At 53.2% G+C, this 21,906-nt stretch overlaps 8 protein-coding genes across 8 annotated transcripts; 4 read left to right on the top strand and 4 right to left on the bottom strand.

Moving 5' to 3' along the window:
- Positions 1-313: 313 nt before the first annotated feature.
- ACET3X_004266 (uncharacterized protein) lies at positions 314-4,890 on the top strand. The gene has a single exon (XM_069450451.1). It carries the CDS (start codon positions 519-521, stop codon positions 3,876-3,878), a length of 3,360 nt encoding a protein of 1,119 aa, XP_069308244.1. The 5' UTR covers positions 314-518; the 3' UTR covers positions 3,879-4,890.
- A 1,131-nt stretch (positions 4,891-6,021) lies between these two features.
- Positions 6,022-9,510, top strand: ACET3X_004265 (uncharacterized protein). The gene is made up of 3 exons (XM_069450450.1): positions 6,022-6,304; positions 6,421-6,835; positions 6,893-9,510. The coding sequence occupies exons 1-3, from the start codon at positions 6,176-6,178 to the stop codon at positions 9,232-9,234; spliced, it is 2,886 nt and encodes a 961-aa protein (XP_069308243.1). The 5' UTR covers positions 6,022-6,175; the 3' UTR covers positions 9,235-9,510.
- Positions 9,511-9,730: 220 nt separating this feature from the next.
- ACET3X_004264 (uncharacterized protein) lies at positions 9,731-11,107 on the top strand (the record flags this gene model as incomplete). The annotated part of the gene is made up of 1 exon (XM_069450449.1): positions 9,731-11,107. One exon carries the CDS (start codon positions 9,731-9,733, stop codon positions 11,105-11,107), a length of 1,377 nt encoding a protein of 458 aa, XP_069308242.1.
- A 2,435-nt stretch (positions 11,108-13,542) lies between these two features.
- ACET3X_004263 (uncharacterized protein) lies at positions 13,543-15,302 on the bottom strand. Its single transcript, XM_069450448.1, has 5 exons — positions 15,044-15,302; positions 14,987-14,995; positions 14,318-14,881; positions 13,882-14,231; positions 13,543-13,814 (listed from the first exon to the last, which is right to left on the bottom strand). Exons 1-5 carry the CDS (start codon positions 15,090-15,092, stop codon positions 13,596-13,598), a joined length of 1,191 nt encoding a protein of 396 aa, XP_069308241.1. The 5' UTR covers positions 15,093-15,302; the 3' UTR covers positions 13,543-13,595.
- A 339-nt stretch (positions 15,303-15,641) lies between these two features.
- On the bottom strand, positions 15,642-17,131 carry ACET3X_004262 (uncharacterized protein). Its single transcript, XM_069450447.1, has 4 exons — positions 17,013-17,131; positions 16,735-16,876; positions 16,625-16,680; positions 15,642-16,571 (listed from the first exon to the last, which is right to left on the bottom strand). Exons 1-4 carry the CDS (start codon positions 17,022-17,024, stop codon positions 15,846-15,848), a joined length of 936 nt encoding a protein of 311 aa, XP_069308240.1. The 5' UTR covers positions 17,025-17,131; the 3' UTR covers positions 15,642-15,845.
- Positions 17,132-17,394: 263 nt separating this feature from the next.
- ACET3X_004261 (uncharacterized protein) lies at positions 17,395-17,777 on the top strand (the record flags this gene model as incomplete). Its single annotated transcript, XM_069450445.1, has 2 exons — positions 17,395-17,614; positions 17,674-17,777. 2 exons carry the CDS (start codon positions 17,395-17,397, stop codon positions 17,775-17,777), a joined length of 324 nt encoding a protein of 107 aa, XP_069308239.1.
- Positions 17,778-17,809: 32 nt separating this feature from the next.
- Positions 17,810-18,520, bottom strand: ACET3X_004260 (uncharacterized protein; the record flags this gene model as incomplete). The annotated part of the gene is made up of 3 exons (XM_069450444.1): positions 17,810-17,842; positions 17,912-18,336; positions 18,391-18,520. 3 exons carry the CDS (start codon positions 18,518-18,520, stop codon positions 17,810-17,812), a joined length of 588 nt encoding a protein of 195 aa, XP_069308238.1.
- An 863-nt stretch (positions 18,521-19,383) lies between these two features.
- ACET3X_004259 (uncharacterized protein) lies at positions 19,384-21,459 on the bottom strand (the record flags this gene model as incomplete). Its single annotated transcript, XM_069450443.1, has 3 exons — positions 19,384-20,478; positions 20,538-20,934; positions 20,990-21,459. 3 exons carry the CDS (start codon positions 21,457-21,459, stop codon positions 19,384-19,386), a joined length of 1,962 nt encoding a protein of 653 aa, XP_069308237.1.
- Between the last annotated feature and the right edge of the window lie 447 nt (positions 21,460-21,906).

Here is a 21,906-nt window from a genome sequence, read left to right as displayed (position 1 = left end):
GTGCAAAAGGCCGGCTGGCTGACAGAACATGGAGCCACGCAGCATCAAACGTCGCGACCACACAGTGCGCTCTGTGAGGCTCACGCCGCGCTGCCTGCTGTCCCGCACCATGCATGTCCCATGATGGCCTGCTGGGGGGACGAGCACAAAGGCGAGTGCAGGGTTGCCTTCTGTCGCGACGGGGCCGTCTTTGGATCCATGCCCCCCGTGCATGGTGCAGGCCGGCCGGTGAATGGTGGGTGGAGCGCTGCCTGCTACTGGCAAGCCTCTCAGCTCTCTTCTCCGTGTGTCGCTCGCTCGACCTCTCACTACACCTCACCACGCGCCTTCATCACCAACCACGCCCGACCGCGACATCCCTTGCAGCTGTTCCAGCAGCCAAGCGCCCTGTTGTTGTTGTTGCTGTTGTTGCTGCCGCCCGCACCCATCGTGCTGCCAACGCCTTCCGCTGGGCACCTTCCGTCCCTTGCTCTGCAAGCCAGCATGAGGCAGGAACTCGAGTGTCCTGTCGCAGCGTAATGACCAGTAATGCCGATCCGGTCCTAAACGCACCCTCTGCCCCAAAGCCCTTCCACCACGCCCGCCCTCACAGCCCGCCCTCTCCACGCCCGCCGCCCAAGGCTGCCGCCTCTCCGTCCCATCATGCCCACGACGAAGACCAGGATGCCGAAGGCGAGTCCGAGGCCGAGACGGTCGTCCTGTCACGCGACGAGGACCCCGTCGAGCACAAGGTGATCAAGACGGAGCGCATCGATGACGACGAAAACAACGACGATGCATCACGGCTGCGCTCCATCAAGGAAGAGTCGCGGGCGCATTCACCCCAGCCCAACGGCCGTCGCCGCCCCAGCAACGGCAATCATGTCAAGATCAACGGCGTCAAGCACGCTCCCGAGCGCGATGCAAAGAGTCCAGTTCCTACTTCACCCAGCAGCCGCACGGCCTCGCGACATACCAAGGACACCAGCCCCAACGACTCGGCCAAATCTCCTGTCCGATCCGCCCTTTCTCCTACACACACAACCACTCGCGGCCGCAGCGCGTCGACTGTCGAAAATCGCAAGCGCAAGCTGCGCGATGACTCGTTCCCCAAAGCTTTCGAACCACCGCGACAAAAAGCCAGGACCGAGGGCTTGAAAGACGCGCGTCCACCCAATTCGCCTGGCACACCAGGTTTGGGCCGTCCACACAAGCGTTCGCAATCGACTCAATCCGCCGTCACAGGCATCGCGGGCCGCAAGCGCCGCGAGGTCACCAACCTCGCTCTGTCCACAGAAGAGCATTGGTCGGGGTCGAGCTCAGATCACTCGACATCCCCACAGCCTACTTCCGCGCCACACTTGCAACACGCCCGAGTAAAGCGCTCCACACACCGCGCGCTGACCTCGCCCGCACGCACCATGCCACAACGGAAGGTCGATAGATTCGGTGCTACGCGACTTGCTCGAGAAAGCGAAAAGGGCGACCTTGATGCAGTCAAGGAAGCCTTCGAAGAAGCTCCCGACGAACTAGATCAACCAGACTATGCTGGTATCGCTCCATTACAAAAAGCCTCGTTGCATGGCTGGGCACCCGTCGTTCGATATCTGATTAGCAAAGGCTGCCGCACAGACTGCGAGAGTCACGATCGGGACACTCCTCTCATCGACGCAGTGGAGAATTCGCACTTGGAGGTAGTCAGATTGCTGCTCAACGAGGGTCAGGTCAATCCACATCACTCGAACAAGAAGGGACAGCGTGCCATCGATGTGCTGGACCAGGAAGATGAAGACGCAGAAGAGATTGAGAAAGAACTCAGGGAAGCGATGAGGAGGCGGGCAGACACATCTACCAACGACCACGAGCGCACCCAAAAGCAGGCCAAGACCGCATCGCGCTTGCTGTACAACGAGTTCAACGTGGAAACACTGATCGAAAAGGCCGGTGACGGCGACATCCTTGCAGTAGGAGAGTTGATCAACAGCAACATAAAGCCGAACATCACATGTGGCGTTGCAGCGGCAAGAGGTGGACACTACGACATTCTCAGCATCCTCCTAGCAAGCGGCCTCAAGGCTGATCCCGACCCATCCAAGCACCCAGAAACGCCCATGACAGTTGCCATAGGACGAGGATATCTCAAAATCATCCAATTGCTTCTCGAGCAAGACAACTTCAATCCCACTCGCCGGAACAAAGAAAACAAGACATACTACGAGATCTCCGAGGAGCGCCATGGCCCAAAATGGGAGGAAGAGAGGGATATGCTGAAGCGCGCCTGTGAAGAGTATCAAGCAACGCACCGGAGCCCTCGAAGAGTCAAGAGAGAACCGCCAAACGCTTCTGCCAATCGCATGAAGAGGAAGGCGTCGCCACGAAGAGAACGGTCGTCTTCTCCACGTGCTGAGTCGAAACGTGCGCATCTGGCAAAATCGACGACAGCGCCCGCTGTTCCCCAAAAGTCTCGGCGACTAATGTCTGGGAAGGAAAAGGCAACCAGGGAGGACCAGAGAAGAAAGCGAGTTGTGTCTGACGAATCATCGGAAGAAGAGAGCGAAGAAGACGTACGACCGCCCACCCGCAAGATCAAGCAGCGATCTTATAGCGAAGGCGAGGAGGCGAAGCCAGTCAAGAAGCCCGTAAAAGTACGGTCGGACGACAACGAATCTAAACAAACAGATCGAGCACATTCAGACGATAGCGACGACGATCATGCTACGAAGCATCCAGCCAAGATTCGCACAAAACCAGCCAGACCCCTAAGTGCTAAACCGACACCTGAGATTGACTCTCCAGACGAACGCAAAGTTGTGAAGAGCAAGATCAAATACAAGACCGTCGAAGACAAAATCAGGAAGCGGAAATTATCCGATGCATCAGCAGATGATGTTAGCATGAAGAGAACACCAACAGCGTCAGCCAAGTCTACGCCTGTGCCTCCTGAAAGGATAGCGACCCCGGAAGTGGAACGCGCACGTCGCCAAGAGGAACAAAAATTGCATGCGGAAGCAAAACGCAAAGCCGCAGAAGCCGCAGCCGATGCTGAAGCGAAGAGAAAAGTAGACGAGGAAGCAGCTCGTAAGGCCCAAGAAATTGAGGAAGCAAAGAAGAAGGCCGAAGCAGAAGCAGAAGTCAAGCGTCAGGCAGAAGAAGCCGAGGCAGCACGCATACGAGAAGAGCAGGAGACTCAGCGTCGAGCTGATCAGGAAGAGAGACGTCAGAAGGAATTGCTAGCACGTCAGGACCGCATATCCAGGCTCCCACGAGCCTTACGGCGCGCCTGCGAACTAGGCACAAATCGACCCCTTCATTTCTCTGGCGAAGAACTTGGCGTATCGGCTGTCTTCCTGCCTCTGTTTTATGCGACTGCAGAGGATCTTTGCGACTCGCATGCCATACCAAACAAAACGTACATTTGTTCCTTTCAGGCTGTCGGCATACTTGGACTCCCAGAACTTGATCTAGCGTATCTCAGCACTCCTTATTCTGATTGGTCGCGCATTCCCGTAAGCCGCGCACAACGAGATGCTATCCTCCGTCAATACGACGTGGCCCTTTTAGCCCAGGATTTCCGTTTTCCTATGGAAGGCGCCCCGGATTTTGACTACGCCAAGATTCAGGATAGCATCAAGGAAGCCAAGAACCAATTTTCAGCCATGGAAGGTCTGTATTGGGTGGAAGAATCGCATCTTTACGATGAAGTCGCGAAGGTCGATAGCCTCCGACCACTGCTCCACGATATGCGCGCTGAGTGCAAAAGACGGCGAATACAGCTAGTAGACAACGACGAACAGCCTGAGAAGAAGCAGAAACCTCGGAAAAGCTTCATGGACATTGTCCTCGCACAGAACGGTGTCAACGGAACCGCGCCTAGTGCAATCGCCAACGGCAACGGATGAAGCAGCGAGGGCATCAGGGCTCCCTGAATTGTATGACTACTCCGATCAAACAAAGCCCACATCGCCGCGCCGCGCTCCGCCGTACCATGCAGTACGAGGGACAGACGCATCTACGTAAAGGCTACACTGGTCAATATCTTATGTAGCATTTGGTGGGAGTCGATAGGAAGGCATGACGAGCTTAGAAGCTCAAGGAATGAGGACTCATGTGCATAGTCATGAAACCAACACAATCCAAGTACGATGGAACTGTTTAGTTGGGTACAACTGCACCGTGCTTCCGTTCTCGTGTCCTGCCCAGGTTATCCTTGTCGTAAATATGCGCCACCCCACTCGGATGCATCAGGCCCCGCAGCAGAGCTCAAAGCTCCGGTTACACTTTTATCAATTCAAACCTCCCATGTGCATAACTTCACCATACTGCGAATACCCTTGCTTACCAGAGCATTTGACCAACGTCTCAATCGTACCGACTACATCTCCAACTCGATTGCGAAGTCACTCGCGCGTCGCTATCCCAAGATGGCGCCTAAAAATAAAGGCAAGGGCAAGGACAAGGACGACAGCAGTAACAGCAAAAGCGAAGGAGGAAAAGGCTCAGGCGGGAAACTCAAACCAGCAACTTCAATAAACGTACGCCATATACTCTGCGAAAAGCACTCGAAGAAAGAAGAAGCACTGGAGAAGCTACGCAACGGCGCGAAATTCGACGAAGTGGCCAGGGAGATGAGCGAAGATAAAGCGAGGCAAGGTGGCAGCTTAGGTTGGAAAGTCCGGGGGAGTTTGATGCAGGATTTTGAGAAGGTAGCATATGAGTTGGAGCCTAGTACAACTGGTAGCCCGAAGATTGGTGAGGTGAAGACGAGTGAGGGGTATCATATTATCATGGTTGAAGGGAGGAAGTGAGATGGGTTGAGACATGGGAATGGGAATAGGTTGGAGGATGGACATGGTTGATACCCTGGGAACCAGGATCTGCATACATAGTATGTGGCCCATAATAGGTAGACCCAAACAATTATGGAAAACCTTGTCCTGATCGCACTTGCGTCTGCCTTGGGAAGCGCTCCAGGAGCGCATCTTACCTAGGTAGCTAAAAACTCTCTTGCTTGTGCTGTGCAACAACGACGCAAGTCTGACCCGCCTACACTTTTAGCCACCGCAGAAGTGCCGAATGCACAGTGTTGAGACAAACAGCTGCAACGGATAGAGGCCTGCTCAAGTCTGCAGTTACTTGATAGAGTTTGTGAAGCTTGGTGATTTTGTTGGATTGTACTATTCACTTTCCAAGTTCACCTCGAGATATACATTTTCTTGACCGTTTGCTAGCACACGATTCACGTTCACAAGGAACATCTATGGTGTAGATTCTCGTGTTCACAATATGCCAGGGGAATTGAGTGTCTTCGTACAAGCGCCTTGCAGTGGCCGCTCTTCGCTATGGATCCATACTGGAAAACAGAGCTACCAATGGCAGACTCGGTAGACGCATCAAATCCTTGTGCGGGAAAGATGTGCGATATGCGATACATGGGGCATCGCGTCCTTCCACATGCTGAGTGAGGCGAAACAAGACAGGCTGGCCTCTTTCGGCCGTTGTCGAGCTGCCCCGAGAGCCGTAATGCTAGCGCCCTCTTATCGCAATTGTGAAACGTTATCATGAGTGATCACCTGGCCCACGGACGGGTGTGCTCCAGCATCACGTGCAGCTGGACCATCACGTCATCATCTTGAGCAATAGCCTTTTTGGATGTTGCATAGGTGGGCTAGAGGCGATAGTAATCGGCGGAGTGCTTGCGGCTCCTCACCGGCTGACGACGTGTCTGGCTGCCTTTCGCGGTAGCGGACCACCGGCCAGCTCCAAGGGCAGAAGGGCAGCCGACTCTAAGCCGCCAAAGGCGAGCGACAGCATTCCAGAGTACCTTGCCACAAGCCAGACGGTCCGTCAGCGCGTCAGCGCACGAGTGAACCTAGCTACAAAGCCCAAATCTGCCTTCTTTCCTCACTGCAACGCGAGCATTGGAAATCCGGTGTACGACAAGGTTGGCGCGCGCCCCCAGCGTCCACTAACGCACTGACCCCACTTCTTAGGCAGCTACCATTACACGTCCAGCTCCTCCGCCGTCTCACCTGCTCCACCTCCGCCTTCTACTCAACTCACCTCCATCTACCAGCCTCGACAGCAACATCAACACTCGAGTTGCTGCATCTCTTCATCTTCCTTACAGCGGCGGCAAGCTAGCTGCAGTCGCTCTGACTACTACTCTCACCCCCATCGCCCGCCTCACTCGCCCACCATGGCGGCGACTAACAACGTCCCCGTGACTTTGGACACGCCTATCGTGGTCAAGGTCCAGTTCCGCGGCCAGACGAAGAAGTTCAAGCTGCCGCTGAAGGACCTCGGAGCCCATGTGCTGCCCGACAAGGTCCGTAGTCTCTCTCGTACTGCAGGTCATGCTGCTCAGGCGATCGACTCGGTCGCCTGGCTGTACGACCAAACGCGCTCAGGAACGACGACACTGACTTGATTTCCCATGTTTAGCTCCGAAGTATCCTCCAGCTTGAAGCTGGTGAGCAGGTCGTCTTCGAGCGCTACTCCGACTCTGCCGGCTCATATGTCATCCTTGATGCCGACAAACCCCAGGTCTACAAGACGCTCTTCCGCGCCGCAAAGGCGAAGCTCAAGCTGCGCTTGAGGGCCACTGTTCCTGGCGAAGACCCCGTACCTACGCCCGCATCCGCACCCATGCCGCCTCCTATGCTTCCAGCCTACGAGCCCTCTATCCACCGTTCGAGCTCAGATACCCTCACGCCGCAAGGCAATGTGCCTACCTCTCCGGTCATTGCCCGCTCGCCAGACACGGAGAAGAAGGAGGTCATCAGCCCTGTATCGCCGCCCAAGACGGCAGATGCTGACGGCGAGGCTCCAGTACCGCAGGCCTTCACTGCTCGTCAGAGTAAGCGCTAAAGCGAACGTGATTTGCCATACAACACCTAGCTAACGTCGACAACAGACTTCTTCAACAACCTTGCAACTGCCAACTTCAACTCGGGTCTTGCGTTCCGCCCCAAGCCGAGTAACGTGTGCACCTCGTGGGTTGTCTACTGCAACAACTGCAACGAGCCTATGGAGGACGAGCACTTCCATTGCAGTGTATGCGATGGTGGCGACTACGATCTTTGCCCTGCTTGCGTAGACAACGGCATTCACTGCCCTGGAAGCGGACACTGGATGGTCAAGCGCTTCGTCAAGAACGGCAGCGTCGTCAACAGCACTACCCAGCGCATCGCACCCAAAACCAAGGCCGATGAGCCCCAACAGCAGGACGTTCCAGGAGCTTTCACTGATGAGAAGCAGTCTGTTACCTACGAACGGGAGCCAACTCGCACGTGCAACTGTTGTGTTACCGTGCACCCCGAGAAGGAGTTCGTTACCTGCATCACCTGCGACGATTACGACCTTTGCTTGACTTGCCATATCAGCAACAAGCATGGCCACCACCCCGGCCATACCTTCAAACCTGCTACATCCGAGACTGTCCTTCCTACTCTGGCAGATTTCCTCTGCAATTCCGGTAGGAACGTTCGTCACAACGCTGTCTGCGATGGCTGCGACAAGTTCATCTATGGTGTCCGCCACAAGTGCCTGAACTGCCCAGACTGGGATTACTGCTCTGACTGTCTCAAGAACGCCAAGTTCATCCACCCCCGTCACCGCTTCGTGCCCATCTATGAGCCTTTGGCTGAGCCTATGAACACTGCCAATCGCCACTACGGTATCTATTGTGACGGTCCTCTCTGCAAGGAGAAGGAGAACCTGTCATACATTGACGGCATCCGTTACAAGTGTGCAGTCTGTCACGACACTGACTTTTGCCAAAACTGCGAGGCCCATCCCAGCAACAAGCACAACCACACTCATCCACTCATCAAGTTCCAGACACCTGTGCGCAGCGTTAGCGTCACAACTCTGAACGATGATAAGCAGCACAAGTCGATTGCTAGGCTCGGTGATCGCATTGCTGACAGGCGATCTACCTCGACTGAGACTACTCCTGTCGCTCCTTCTACCAATGCTGCGACTCAGGTCCAGACCATTGTTGACATGAAGCCCTCAGCAGAACCTCAAGTCAAGAAGGAGAAGATTGCTATCCGTGATCTGCTTGTCGACTCTGTAGAGCCGGTGCAAGAGAAGGCTGTTCAACCTACCCAGTCGACGGTGCCAGTTAAGTCAGAAGCTATTCCCATTGCTAGGCTGGATACCACTGCCGAGGGTCTTGACGCACACTTCATTCGGGATACCGTTATCGATGGTTCTAAAATCTGCGCAGGCCACCAGTTTGTTCAAGTTTGGACCCTGCGCAACCCAGGTCCCAACGCTTGGCCACAAGGGTGCAGCGTCCGACACGTTGGTGGCGACAACATGCTCAACATTGACAACACCCGTCCTCTGAGCCACACTGATCTTGCAGAGGCCAGCGAGAGCAACATCCTCGGACATCCTGTTGAGGCCGGCCAGGAGGCTCAGTTCCGTGTTCTTATGAAAGCACCTCAACGCGAGGGCACTGCTATCTCTTACTGGCGCTTGAAGACTCCTGAGGGCATGCCCTTTGGTCACCGCTTGTGGTGTGATATTGCCGTCGTTGGCGTGCCTTCCCCTGTGGCAGCTCAGCCAGCGATTCCTCCTCCTGCACCAGTCCAGAGCGTCCCTACTCCTACTTCAGGCTCAGCTACTACGTTTGAGGTTGCCCCTCGATCGAACCCTCTTTACGAGCGTCTCCTACAGGCTAGAGCTGAGAGGATGAAGCATGTGCAACACACTCAGCAACAGCAAATGAACCTGCAGAAGATGAAGGATGCCCACCACTCTTTGCAACAACAACTGGACCAACAGAAAATGGAGCGTGTCCAACGTGTGCGCAAAGCTGCTATGGAGCGTCTTCTAGAGGGCCGTCGCAAGGTTCATGAGGAAGCGAACCGTCGCAAGGAACACGAGGCTGCCCTTGCCACTATCAACCAGGAGCCGGCTATTCCATCCAAGATTGAGACCAAGCCTGAGGAGCCAGTCGCTGAACTCCCTGTTGAAGAGAAACAGCGCTCATCTACGCCTCTCGTTTCCGGTATGATTTTCCCTCAGCTAGACAAGGAGTCTCCCGAGTCGAGCACGTATGAGTCTTCCACTACTGCTCAGCCTATGTCTCCCTCGTCTGAGAAGAGCACAGTCGCTCGTACCGTGACTGTCGCTTCGGATGACGAGTTCTTCGAGGATGCCGAAAGTGTTGCCCTGATGTCCGACGGTTTCATGACCGACGAGGAATATGACATCCTCGATGCTAGTGATGAGGAGATGCCCTAAGCGGACCGAGTACGGCTGTTGGCAAGCTACATTCTTCGTAAGCATAAAGGTAAGCGGAGTGCACCAGATCAGTGTCTATAGCGTTCGGATTTCTTGTTTACGGGGGCGTCAAAAGGAGTGCAATTGGGGAAATATGAAACAATTCAACACTCCCTATACACAGAAGGCGCTGGCGCGCGCTTCGATACACCCCGACGGGACATGTGAGTGGAGGGCTATATCGCCTCAGGCTCGGTTACGGCTCTTCTACCTTGGCTCAATTTGATTTTTCCTTACTCTTTCAATGTCTTTTATCTGTGTAGTAAATCTATTGGAGTCTTCTTGAACATATACTTGCTTGTGACTTCGTGATGCTACTATCGTTCATTGCCAATGAGATCCAACTGTGGAGCATGACTAAGCCCAGGGTCTTTTAGCGTGGCCCTACTAGCGAAAAAGTGCCCCAGAAAAAAGTTGAACACCTAAGGTACCGATACGCATCACCGCCCACTCTACAATGTCGAAGGATACTGATATGCCTTCTGCCGACGAAGTCGCCATCACTTCAAAGGAGGAGCGCCGCGAGAAGAAGAAGGAGAAAAAGGAGAAGAAGGAAAAGAAACGCTCGAGGACAGAATCGAACGCTGAGGTCGCAGAAGCCCATGCCACCGAGGATGAAGCGGAGACACCAGCGAAGAAACGCAAACGTGAGATACTTCCCGAAGAGCTCGAGATCGACATCAGTCTTCCCGAACCCGCATCCAAGAAAGCCGCTCGTAAAGCAAAGAAAGCGAAACTGAACCCGACACCCGCTGCCGGCGCAGATGGACCAGAAACGGTTGCCAAAACAGACGGGGCGGCGAGAGAGGACAAGGATACGGCTGCGCAGCGGTCAGAATATGGCGTGTGGATTGGTAATTTGCCGTGGTCAGCCACCAAGGAGACGCTGCGAAAGTTCTTGACCGACAATACTGAGATTGCGAGCGAGCACATAACACGCATTCACATGCCCCCGCCTACGAAGCCAACTCCCGCTAATTGGACCACCAAGCCCATGAACAAGGGCTTCGCATATGTGGATTTCTCCACGGAGCTGGCAATGTACTCGGCGATTGCGTTGACAGAGACGAAGATGGACGGACGCGCGCTGCTCATCAAGAACGCGAAGAGCTTCGACGGACGCCCAGACAAGCCCAAAACGGAGGAGACTCAGGACTCCCGCGGAGGCAAGGGTGCCAAACCAAGCCACCCCCCGAACAAACGCATCTTCGTCGGCAACCTCTCCTTCGATGTTACAAAGGAAGATCTTGAGGCACACTATGCCCCGTGTGGACCGATCGATAACATTCACATGGCGACATTTGAGGATTCGGGCAAGTGCAAGGGATATGCTTGGGTTACATTCGGTGACGTAGAAGCTGCAACGGCAGCCGTCAAGGGCTTCGTCTTCAAAGACCCGTCTGCGTTCAAGAGCAAAAAGGACAGAGATGAGAGCAGTGACGAAGAGGACGCCAAGAAACCCGTAAAGCAAAGGAAGTGGCTAGTCAACAAATTGATGGGCAGAGAGTTGCGTCGTGAATTTGCCGAGGACGCGAAAACGAGATATGATAAACGGTTTGGCAAGGCCGAGCCTGTGGACGGGGTCAATCCGGACCGATGGAAGAATTTTGGCAACGACGGGGATCAAAGAAGAGGTAGAGGTGGTGGCAGGGGGGGTAGAGGTGGTAGAGAGGACATGCGGGGTAGGCAAGACAGAGGAGAAAGTGATGGTGGACGAGATTTGAAGCGCAAGGTTGATCCAAGAACCATCAAGAGTGGTGCAGCGCATTCGAATGCGCCGAGGGCAAGCCAAGCTATTGTGGAATCACAAGGGAAGAAGACTACTTTTGATTGAGAGTAATCTTTGTAGTTGGGCAAAACATACAGGATACCCCACAAGTAAGAGCCAGTCGCTATATGCGGCAGGCATTTCGCTGCGTGTTGTAACTCTGGAAGGCGCATGGCTACACGTACTAACGTGCCCTTCTCCCTCCGCTTTCTGTTCCTCTGAACACCCTGATGTTCTCACGTCTCGATAGCGACTATCGCACAACCCTACTCACAGCAGTGTTTCACTATTTATACCAATTCTCTTCTACGCCAAATCGAATAACCAGCCCTGTTTCCTTCTCTTGTCGCAGCAATGTCAAATTTAATCCGTATCTCTATCATCCCCAACTCGACCTGCGAACGTGAAGGCATGAAATAAAATGTCAGCATGCTAAAAAAAACACGACTTTTCCCCTACAACCGAAGGCCCTTTGAAAGGTCGACGTCACAACCAAGAACTGAAAGACCTCTTCAAACCTAAAGCCAAGAAAGCCACGACACATGCGTTGCAGAAAGTTGAAGACGACAAGCTAGGCAAGGTCAAAGCAGAAGATCAGCAAAACGATGCGGTTCACATTTGCCCGGTCGAGATTAGGACGCCGCCACAGATCCTGTACTTGCATTTCGATATTAGCAGCTCAGATCTTTAACTGCAGTCTACATAACCATATAATCTTCTCTTCCTTTATCTTCTCTACTTCTTTTTCAGCTATAATACTAAAAGTTTTCGTTAGAAGTACCTGTAGCTATAATATATTCAAAATAAGAAATAGCTTTATGTCTAAGAGGAGATAAGATGTCCTTTTTTACGTTACTATTATTATAGTATTAAATAATATCTGTACTAAAGATTGTCCTAATAGATGTCGTTATGCTAACATCAAGAAGAATAAAACCTGCGATATCTAGTTTCCCCCTTAGAGATCGACGTAGCCTGAGATACCTAGGGTGTTACTACGGTCTGCCTAAGGATCAACCGCACCCCGAAAGGTGGAGAGGCAGGTCTATCGAAGGTGCCCGAGACCTCCGAGCCTCCGTGGAGCACATGATAGCCCAGGAACGGCCGTCTTGCCCGTTCAGTCATTACGTAGTAGGTGACATCAATTAAACTATAGGCAAAACTACCTAGGTAGATCGATATACAGATAAGTCAGAGACGTATACCTAAGTCAAGTGTTACGCACGTAAGACTTTTCGTACGTTAACTAGCCCGTAGACGTTTCGGGCAGCGGCGACCCAGTCAGCCCATACACAGGTAATCACCATAACCTAGAGCACGAACTAGAGTATGCCCCGCAAAATAGTTCCTGCTGTTGACGTTGAACACAACCTTGACTCGAGCACAGTCAAATCCGATGTGTTTATAAGTGCTTGTAGATTGGACTTGGAAGAGCACACACAACTTTTACGACCTCTTGAACACCTGCGCATACTCCTCAATTCAGGCTTTTGAAATACATTTACTTTGCATTCTCGAGAATCAGAATCAATGGCAGCAACTGTCACCCATACCAAGGAGCGGCGTCCTGTAACCGCCGATGTCCTGCATTTCCAGTCACAGCCACAAAAGAATCTCCAAAGGAACATGGCACCTCCGAAGCCAGGTGTCGCATGGTACCTCCTTGCCGTTTCTTCCTTCATGACGACCATGTATGGCATTTATTTCCTCTCTGGTCGTTGGGTCTGGGATGATCCCGCCGAAACCAAAAGGATCCTGTCTTTACCCGCCAGTGTACGGCACATTACATTTTCGATTCTCACCATAGCAGTCGGCCCCATGCAATTTCTCGATTTCGTTCGGATCAAATGGCCCCAAGTCCATGTCTGGCTCGGTCGTGTATACAGCTTTGGAGTACTTGGCGGAGGTCTTTTCGCACTAAAAGCAAGTTGGACGGTCAACACTCTTCCGATAGGCCATTACTTTTTCCTCCACACGACATTGTAGTGGCTTTCCAGCATCACTTTGGCGATGCGGGCCATTTGGCGGAAGGATGTTGTGGCACACAAAAGGTGGATGACGAGGAACTACATCCTTACTTACTCGGCTGCCACGGTTCGACTGCACATTGGTTTTTTCATGGGACTTGGACTTCCCGAAAAGGAAGCATTGAACATTTCCAGCCTTACCTGCTGGATCCCCACTATGATCGCGACAGAGGTGTGGTGGCGCGCCAAGGACAGGAAGATGGCGGTCGCCTAGATGACAAACTACCGCTTCTGACTGTCCGGAACACTGTGGGAAATCTTAGACACCAACGGGCCATTGACGAAAGAATAGAACCAACCTGGGATACTGGGCTATGTTCTTGAGTAGATGGTGTTTATGCGATTTTTGATCCGGGGAAGAAGAGGCTGTTCAAAGGGTGGAGGGGTTTGCGAAATTTGCCTGTACTTGAGTGAGGCTTGGGTTAGTCCCATGTCGTTAAAGAGCTCCTTGTGACAATGGTATCACTCATTCTTCTCTGCTATCCAAGTCTGCTGTTCTGTGCCATTTTTGTCCTGTCATACGGCAACTACGGAGCCGCAGAATTGGCAGCCAACCACTGCCCAAACGCTGCCGCGTTCCTCGTCTGCATAAACACGGTCCCTGGTCCTGTGAACTTGCACACAAGCCCCTCGCCTGCCGTCATGTTACTGATAATACCCCCGCTAGCAACACGCTCGAGCACGTATTTGCAGTTCCATGCAACCAAATGTCCGTTGTCGATGATGTACTTCTCGTTGGGTGCGAGCTAAATTGAGGCAATGTTAGCGAGCCGTGGATTCCAACGTGGGAGAGGAGCAAAGGACGAAGCTTACATCTTTCCTAATGATCGCACCGAAGCTCGTCACCCAGAGCACACCCGTACCACTGATCTTGTACACGAACAGCCCTTCACCACTGAACATGGCTTTTCCAATGCCTTGGCTCTTGTACTCAGTCACGATACCTTGTGTGCAGGCTAGAAAGGCGTCGCGGCCCACCGACCACTGTTCTTTTCCACCAAGCTTGATGATGGTGATATCGCCGATAGAAGGAGGGGCGAGGAGGAGTTCACCGGGGCCCGTGTATGTAGATTTGCTCATGTCACCACCGATGAGTGCTTTCTTGAGGGAGAATTTCATGTTGCCTTTCAGTGTCATGGTGTGAGACATTGCTATCATTGAGCCTGATTTCATATGTTAGGCAGTCGTTCTTCAGCTTTCATTTGCGTGTGGGAACGGCTAAGTATGGGACATGTGCTGGAAGACGTACCAGGTTTCGCAGTAAATGGACATCCGATCGCTAATTGCACCGTAAGGATCGAATTCGTATCGCGGTGGCTCACGCGATAGCTTCCTCCATTGAAGGTTCCCACGTCATCTGCTGAGGCGCTTGCAGGCCCTGTATGCGTTGCTTGACCTACGTATTGGGGTTGCTGTGGTATGGTCTGTTGGCTCATTTGCGGTTGTCCCATGCCTGGGTGCCCTGTCTTCTCGGCAGGATATCCTGACTGCTCATCCCGGTACGGGCTTGCACTTGGACTTGCAGCAGGAAATCCACCGAAGCCAGGGCTCATCGGTTGCTGCTGGTGTTGCGGGTGCTGCTGATGAGGGGGCGGCGATTGTGCTTGGCCTGGTGGCGGGAAGTGCTGTTGTTCGGGCGGTGGCGCATACTGTTGTTTCTCAGGTGGCGGCGCGTACTGTGGCTGTGGGTTGGGGTTACCACCTGGCGGAGGGGGATAGTGTTGTTGTTGGTGTGCGGGAGGGGATGTGGGCGGTGGTGGGTAGGATTGGCCGGCTGGGGGAGGGGCGAAGTACTGTTGTTGAGACTGCTGGTCTGGTGTGTGTTAGATTGTTATTCAGCAATGGAAGTGTTGTGGCATCGGAAGGCTGGCGAGCAAACGTTCGATGTATGGCGGGAGGATATTAGGAGGGCATGTACCTGGCGGAGCTGTATCGTGTCAGTTGACCTGCGCATGTACTGCAATATGCGACTCACGAGGGTAATAGCTCCCCCCTGGCGGCGGCGTTGCCTGATATCCCGACATGTTCAAGTTCCCAAGTCTGCAGAGACCAAATCGTCGCGACTGTGGCAGTCACACGGAAGACGATGCAGGAGTAGATGTTAGCAGTACACGTACGCGCACAACTACAGACGAGAGAGAGAGGGAGGGAGGAAGGAGAATGGAGAACGGGGAAGGGATTGAATTGTCTACGGAAGCATCAGCACTACATGCAGTATAGACGTTTTAACCGCGCGCCCCCGTTGGTGTCTTCCTTGGTCAGGCTGCTCAGCCTCCAGCGCGCAGCTGTTGGTTAGCGGGGTGCCTCGAGCCGCCGAATCACCGCCCCGCAATCATCACTCTGGGCTGTGCCAAGGCTGTGCGATGGGTGAGCAAGAGAATAGCATAAAATCATGCTTTATGCACGGGAGCTCCGGGACGCACCGCAAAGCGATTAGGGGCCCGAGTTGTGAACGGCATGCAAGCGCACACGATCATCTCAAATGACAAGCGCTAGTCTGCATATCATCTGCCAGTGTCTGCACCAACTTGTCAAAAGGCACACGATACGTAGTGAGCATGTTTCTTTTGTACCTCCGTCAGGTTGTATCTTTTGGACTCGTCTCGAATACACGTAAACCATCCCACAGACATTGCTCTGAATCCATCATGATCATGACCGTTCTCATCCGCCGAACAAGCGTCATAACAGCAACAGCCGTAGCGCCCGCTTACCGAGAAAACCCAGCCCAAGCCATGCATAACATTGAATATCGTAAAGCACATAACACAAGCCCTCTAACCCACCATTCTCCGCCTCTTTCCGATCTGAGCAGAGAAACCAGTCTTGATGGCCTGTACTGAACGTCTCGATCCGCAGCTGTTGCAAGTCACAAAGTTGAGACGGTTCTCACCCTTGGACAGGTCCGTGTCAGGCGAGCGGCAGGTCTTGCACGTCACGTATTCGACAATGTACCGTCGGAGGACGTTCTCGAGTTGCTTCTGCTGGAAGCGACCCTTGATGACCAAGCGCTTCTGGTCAGCAAATGAACCGCTGGTACCCAACTCGGCGAACAGGAACTGGGCAACGTGCTCGTCGGAACGCTTCATACGCTTGCAGATCTCGGCAAGATTGGCGAAAACAGTCTTCTTGTTGCCTTCGCGCATACACTGTGGGGGCGGGATCTTGTAGCTCTTTGTGCCGGAGCTGGCGAGGTCGGGATGTTGCGCGTGGAGGAGCGTAAAGAAGCGGTTCAGCAGGAGGTTGTACGAGATGGGAGTCGTCGAGTCGTGTTGCCAGATGCCGGTGCCCTTCATCATGTCGCCCTCTTGTACTTCGGGTTCGGGGGCAGCGACCTCGTCCTCGCCTTCGGGCTTGTCTCCGCCGGCGGCAGCGAGCTTGGCCTCGAAGTCGTCTTCAACCTTCTTCTTGCTAGACTTTTTCTTTTTCTTCAGTGCAGCGAAATCGCCCTCTGCGCCGTCCTCGTCCTCGCCCTCCTTCTTCTTGCTTGACTTCTTCTTCTTCTATCGTTCTGTCAGTGGTCTATTCACGAGGCCATTGCTTCCTGCGCCCTCACCTTCTTTGCCAGATCAGCGAACATATCGGTAACCTCTTCAACCTCTTTGTCGTCGCCTACAGCCCTTGTTGTCAGCGACTGATCTGTTGCCAGCATGTGGCCTGTCTTACCAGCACCAGACGAGTGGCCCTCGGCAGAGTCCTTGCCGCCGTTCATCTCTAGTGACTCTGTAACGTCGCCGTTGCTGTCGACAATCGTGGCACCTTCGGAGAATTGGACCGACTTGCGGGGCTTGCGGTCAGGGAGATCGGCCTATACACACATCCGTCAGCATGTCGCTCTTTACAGAAAAATACAGGCAAGTCAAGACTAGGCAGCTGGCATGCAGCTTGCCCACCACTTGGTGCGCAGGATATTTCGACGGCAGACGTGGGGTTGAATGACGTACAGTGTCAGCCATGATTGCGTTTGTAGTCTCGGGTTCGATCTTCAGTGGAGCAGTTGTAGTGCAGTTGCTACGGGTTCGGAGTAGGTTGTATTATGTAGGGGTGGTGGGTCGAGGAATAAGGCAAGCGGTCACCTCAAAGTTCGCCGCAACACATGTGTGAGTCGAACGCTCTAAGCCAAGATTTGCATCACGTGATGACTACCGCTAAGCTCCACCTCCACTCATTGGCTGGAGCGCTCCAACTCCATGACCGAACGCGTCCACTCTATCGACGACCTCGGGACTGTCGCGACCCAATTCCCACCGCCGATGCTGCTGCGTTAACCTGTCGATTGCGCCCTACGTCTGTCCTCGTTCTCGCCCGCCCAACACCGTCGCCGCCATGTCGATGAGCAACAGCGAGAGCTTCGTCGAGCCCGACTCTCCCGACGACATCGATTCACTACCGTCCTCTGCAACGAGCTCCGAAGCTGACGAAGAAGAGTACCTGTCGGATGCGGACCGCGAGTGGAAAGAGTCGTTGCAACAACTGGAGCTGTTGTTGACCATGGTCATGGTGCCATATCTGGGCAAATACTTTGGCAGAAAGGCTGCATACTGGGGTACGTCATCTTCCACATCCACGAGACGGACAGACTGCACGTTGCTAACGCTTTTCTAGGATGGGCCAAGTTCATGGAATGGAAGTACCCTGTCGAAATTGTCTTCTCAAGTCCCAAGACATTCAAGCTGGCTGGCGCTGTTGAGGCAGCAGCGACGCTGTGAGCGCTTAGTGCTACCGCAGCAGCTTCACACATTCAAGCATCGGCGTTCATGGCGTTGAGGTCCGTCTGACACCTGCATATACTGGGCGTCATCTGTATATACCAGTTCATTATTGCGACATATCGAACACATACACCAGAGAGCCAGGCACCTGTTGCTCTGCGCTCGCAAAGCAGAACCTCTCCGTTGAGAATGGTCCTTCCGTAAGCATCATGATACCAATGATCACCCGCCAACGTTGTGAGCCTGTCTTGCATGTGCTTCGTATCTAAACCACCATCTTTGGCATGTATCTCTTCCATTTCTTGCCTCTTGTTGCTCTTGGGCTTGCCTTCTTTGATACGCAGTTTTTGAAAGTAGACGTAAGCACCGTAAAAAATACCAGACGTATTGCCATTCGATGGCCCCTTCTTACTGCGGAAAGCAGAGAGTTGGCGCGCATTGAGCGTCTTGGGCGGATTGTGGAAGGATGTCGAGGCTGCACGGAGGAACGCAGCCTGCGTCACACCGGGCTTTTTGAGATGCGCGTTGATCTTCTTACGGACGTCGTCGCATGTGTCTATGCCCAAATCATCAGTACATGGCCTTCATGTAGTCGAGTCACAAAGCTCACCGTATACGGGCACTTTGTCATCCTTCTCGCCTTCAAGCTCGACGTCGTCAACACTGGGTACGCTGTCCTTTCCGGCCGGCTCTTCACTCTTCTTCACTTTCTTGTTCGGGGTAGTTTTGATGCCCTGCATTTCACGCTTTTTGAAGAAAGCCCACGCTGCCAGACATACCGAAGATTCGGCTCATTTGTCCTTCCCGTGCTGGCTCATGAAACGCGAATATGCATTGGGAGTGATGCCCACCTCTTTCTGGAACTCGCCGACTTTCATTTCACCGTTGTCGATAAGAGTGCGTATCTTACGCCTGCAGACGAATCAGATACTGTACCCACTCATGCGACGCGCATATTGCCCTTTTACGCGCGTATCATGTATAAGATGGAACGCAGACAGCTTGCGCCTGAAGAAAATTCTACCCACCGTACGACGTCGCAACTGTCCGTCACCGGCATATTTTCAAGCTCAGAATCCTGCCTGTCTTCATCCCCGATTGGCATGGCTTGGTCTGACGCGAGCGCCGTCATTCTGAAAATGTCTGATTATGTATAGAAGATGGTCAACAGCGTGGTTTGGCGACAGAAGTCGAATATGCGACGAAATCCTAGAGAGATGCTTCCAAAGTAGGAGATCCGAGCTGTGCGGGAAGGGGTTGACATCGCGATCGATCACGCATGCTTATGACGTGTTGCGACGCGTCTGTTGTTTTGCGCTAGTGGGCGGGGAAGGCACAACGCGTTATCGGGGGCGGGCATGGCAATGTTCACCAGAACTCCTCTTTACAGGCTCGAACATTCTGGAAGTCTCGACACAATAAACACACGATAGACAGAGAACAAGATCAGTGTACGTAGTTGGTAGCGACTACAACCTCACGCAAGAGCGGAGTATCTCAACGACAGTTCTGAATGACCACAAAATTCCATGCGCACTGATACCATGGCTAGGAGTAATGGGCTTTCTTCGATAATCTTGCTGAAACATTACAAGGCATGAAATTACACACGGCACAAGCGGCCATTTTGGGTTTGGGCGCCCTGATCGCCATCCTTGACAACCCAATCCTCGCTGCCAACAGCTGTGGTAGCATAGAAGACCCCCTTGGGATCCCACTTCTTCTTGATCTCGAGAAGCTTAGGGTAGTGGTTCGCGCCATAGAAGTCGGTTTGCCAGTTTGGCTCTTGAATGTCCGCCTCGTTAAGGTATACACCACCACCCTCGGAAGCCGGAGCAACCGCACGCCAAGAGTCCATGATGTCGTAGGTAAGGTAGTCGGAAGCTTCTGCAAACTGAGCTGCAGTCGCATCTTCAGGAACCAGATTGGCAGTGATGAGGAAAGATTGCGTGTTACGCCATGCCTCGTTGACAGCATTGTCGACGTTGGACGGATTTCCCGGGGCCATATGGTAGCCACCGACGGTGTGGCCCTTCATCACCGTATCCTTGATCGTGGTGTAAAAAGAATTGAACTTCGCTTCGGTTTCCCACAGACTCTTTGGGAACAGGCGGGTAGCTTGACGAATGTTGGTCACACCAAGAGTATCTGCGCCCCATGATCCTTTGTTGGCAGAGTAAAAGTCCTCGTAGTAGGTAGTGTTCGGAGTTACCGAGAGATTGAATGACTTGAGGTCGTCAAAGTAGTCTTTGGTCAGCGCGTTGAAAGACTCAATGGTATGGTTTGGCGCAAAGAAGGGAGTCATCTGGAAATCAAGCGTGGTACCGTAGTTCCAGATCCAGAAGTACGAATAGGTACCGGCATTGGTGAATTCAGGGAAGCGCTTCATGTAAGCGTTGACGCCCTTCCAGAAGTTTGCGGAATCGTTGACTGGAGCCTGGTAAGAGAAGACGGACTTGGTGACTTGGATTCTGGGGTGGGCTTTAGCAATGACAGACGTAACGACGCCGAACGTTCCACCTCCTCCGCCACGAAGGGCCCAGAAAAGATCAGAGTTGACAGAGTCAGAGGCAGTCACGAAGCGTCCATCGGCGGTGACGACCTCAAAGGCGAGAACTTGGTCAGCAGCCATACCGTATATGGATGCGAGAGGTGAGTGGCCACCTCCAGCGACATAGCCACCACTCCATCCAACGGTCTATCCTCGAACGTCAGTAATCGGTCGCCTGGTATCTCGTATGCTTTGACAAAACGTACCTCACAGATACCAGCCAGAACAGTGACATCGTGGTCGCGAGCAGCTTCCAGAATTTCAAACCCTTGGACTCCAGCACCGGCCTTGAAAGCTGGTCCGTTGTATTTGGTGGACTTGTAGTTCTTGATGAACTGGATGTCTTTGAGATTGTGTGTCCATAGACTGAGGGCGCCTGCACCAGACGATTTTCCAATGTAGTCATGGCCAGTATTTTTAACCGTCAACCTTAGGTTCATGTTGCGAGCAAAATTGACACCAAGCTGCACCTGGGCAACATTCTCGACGTCAACGGAATAAGAGGCATACCCGCCGAGTGTGCAAGTACCACTGGGGTCATCGGTGGGCATGCATGTACGACCCTGGAAGAGCGGCCACATCATTGAGGTTGGGTCACTTGTGCTAATTTTGTAGGTCAGTGGACAGTACTGTCTGCTCCATGTGGAATTTTGCTTACTGGAGATCGGCTGTGGTGAATCTGGCAGATATCTCTGCGCATTTCGCCTCATCGTAGTCGCTCCAGGTCGATTTTTTGTAGCAAGGCGCGGCGATAGGAGTAGTCTTGATGAGAGCTCCTCCAAGCAGGAGGTCAAAGATAGACCATACCCACTCCCTTGGGTAATCTGAATCGCCTGGAAAGGCTTTGCATTGACCACTGCGAAGCGAACGCTTTGCGATAGCCGTTGTCTCGTTGCCGCCATCGAACCCAAAGAGCGCACCCACATCGACCTCGCTGGTTTGACTGTCCGCCGTCCTCAGAACCTCGTCAGTCAATTGGACTGCCTCCTGGGGGAAAAGAGCAACGCCGGCAGGAGAATCTACAGAGACTGTAGCAGCAGCAGGTGCGACATCGCGTACGGCAACCGGGCTACCAAGGGCGCCGATAGCGTTTGCAGCAAGAAACAACAAAGAATTACGTGCAGACATAGCGAAAGAACTGCAACTCAACAAGAGCGAAAGTGTTGGCGATGGTAAAGCAGATCACGTCTACATGAAGTGTCCCTAATAAAGGAATTCATTTCCACGTAGCGACACCGGTAGGCCAAAGGATTCGTTCGAGAACCAAATGTCAAACCACATGGCAGATAATATCGGAGAGGCAAATACCGGAGGGATCGTTGCGCTCTATGCAGCAACAGTATGCATGTCGTTGTACATACATTACTCGTAAAGTGCGCCCGAGTGTAGCTGCCGTCCCTCGCACAATTTCCCTCTTCCCCATGCGGCCCGCCCGCTCGGTGGCGGCTACTCCACCAACGGAAGTACCCCAAAGCCCTTCCTGAACCCGCATTGAGTCGTGAACACACAAGCAAGATACACTCGGCTTTTCGGCTTCAGCATATCTTTGCGATCTGGAGATTGGAAACCCTTTAG

This window comes from Alternaria dauci, chromosome 3 (assembly GCF_042100115.1).
Source record: "Alternaria dauci strain A2016 chromosome 3, whole genome shotgun sequence".
NCBI classification, from domain to species: Eukaryota; Fungi; Ascomycota; class Dothideomycetes; order Pleosporales; family Pleosporaceae; genus Alternaria; species Alternaria dauci.
Note: the sequence above shows the minus strand (reverse complement) of the source record. Positions and strands in the feature narration are given on the sequence as shown.

Coding starts and splice junctions, on each gene's coding strand:
- ACET3X_004266 (XM_069450451.1), top strand. CDS start 519: ATGACCAGTAATGCCGATCCGGTCCTAAACGCACCCTCTGCCCCAAAG.
- ACET3X_004265 (XM_069450450.1), top strand. CDS start 6,176: ATGGCGGCGACTAACAACGTCCCCGTGACTTTGGACACGCCTATCGTG. Junction 6,305..6,420: donor CCCATGTGCTGCCCGACAAG/GTCCGTAGTCTC, acceptor TCCCATGTTTAG/CTCCGAAGTATCCTCCAGCT. Junction 6,836..6,892: donor GGCCTTCACTGCTCGTCAGA/GTAAGCGCTAAA, acceptor CGTCGACAACAG/ACTTCTTCAACAACCTTGCA.
- ACET3X_004263 (XM_069450448.1), bottom strand. CDS start 15,092: ATGTCGGGATATCAGGCAACGCCGCCGCCAGGGGGGAGCTATTACCCT. Junction 14,232..14,317: donor TCCATTTACTGCGAAACCTG/GTACGTCTTCCA, acceptor ATATGAAATCAG/GCTCAATGATAGCAATGTCT. Junction 13,815..13,881: donor GTGCGATCATTAGGAAAGAT/GTAAGCTTCGTC, acceptor GCCTCAATTTAG/CTCGCACCCAACGAGAAGTA.
- ACET3X_004262 (XM_069450447.1), bottom strand. Junction 16,681..16,734: donor GGGCCACTCGTCTGGTGCTG/GTAAGACAGGCC, acceptor CAAGGGCTGTAG/GCGACGACAAAGAGGTTGAA. Junction 16,572..16,624: donor TCGCTGATCTGGCAAAGAAG/GTGAGGGCGCAG, acceptor ACAGAACGATAG/AAGAAGAAGAAGTCAAGCAA.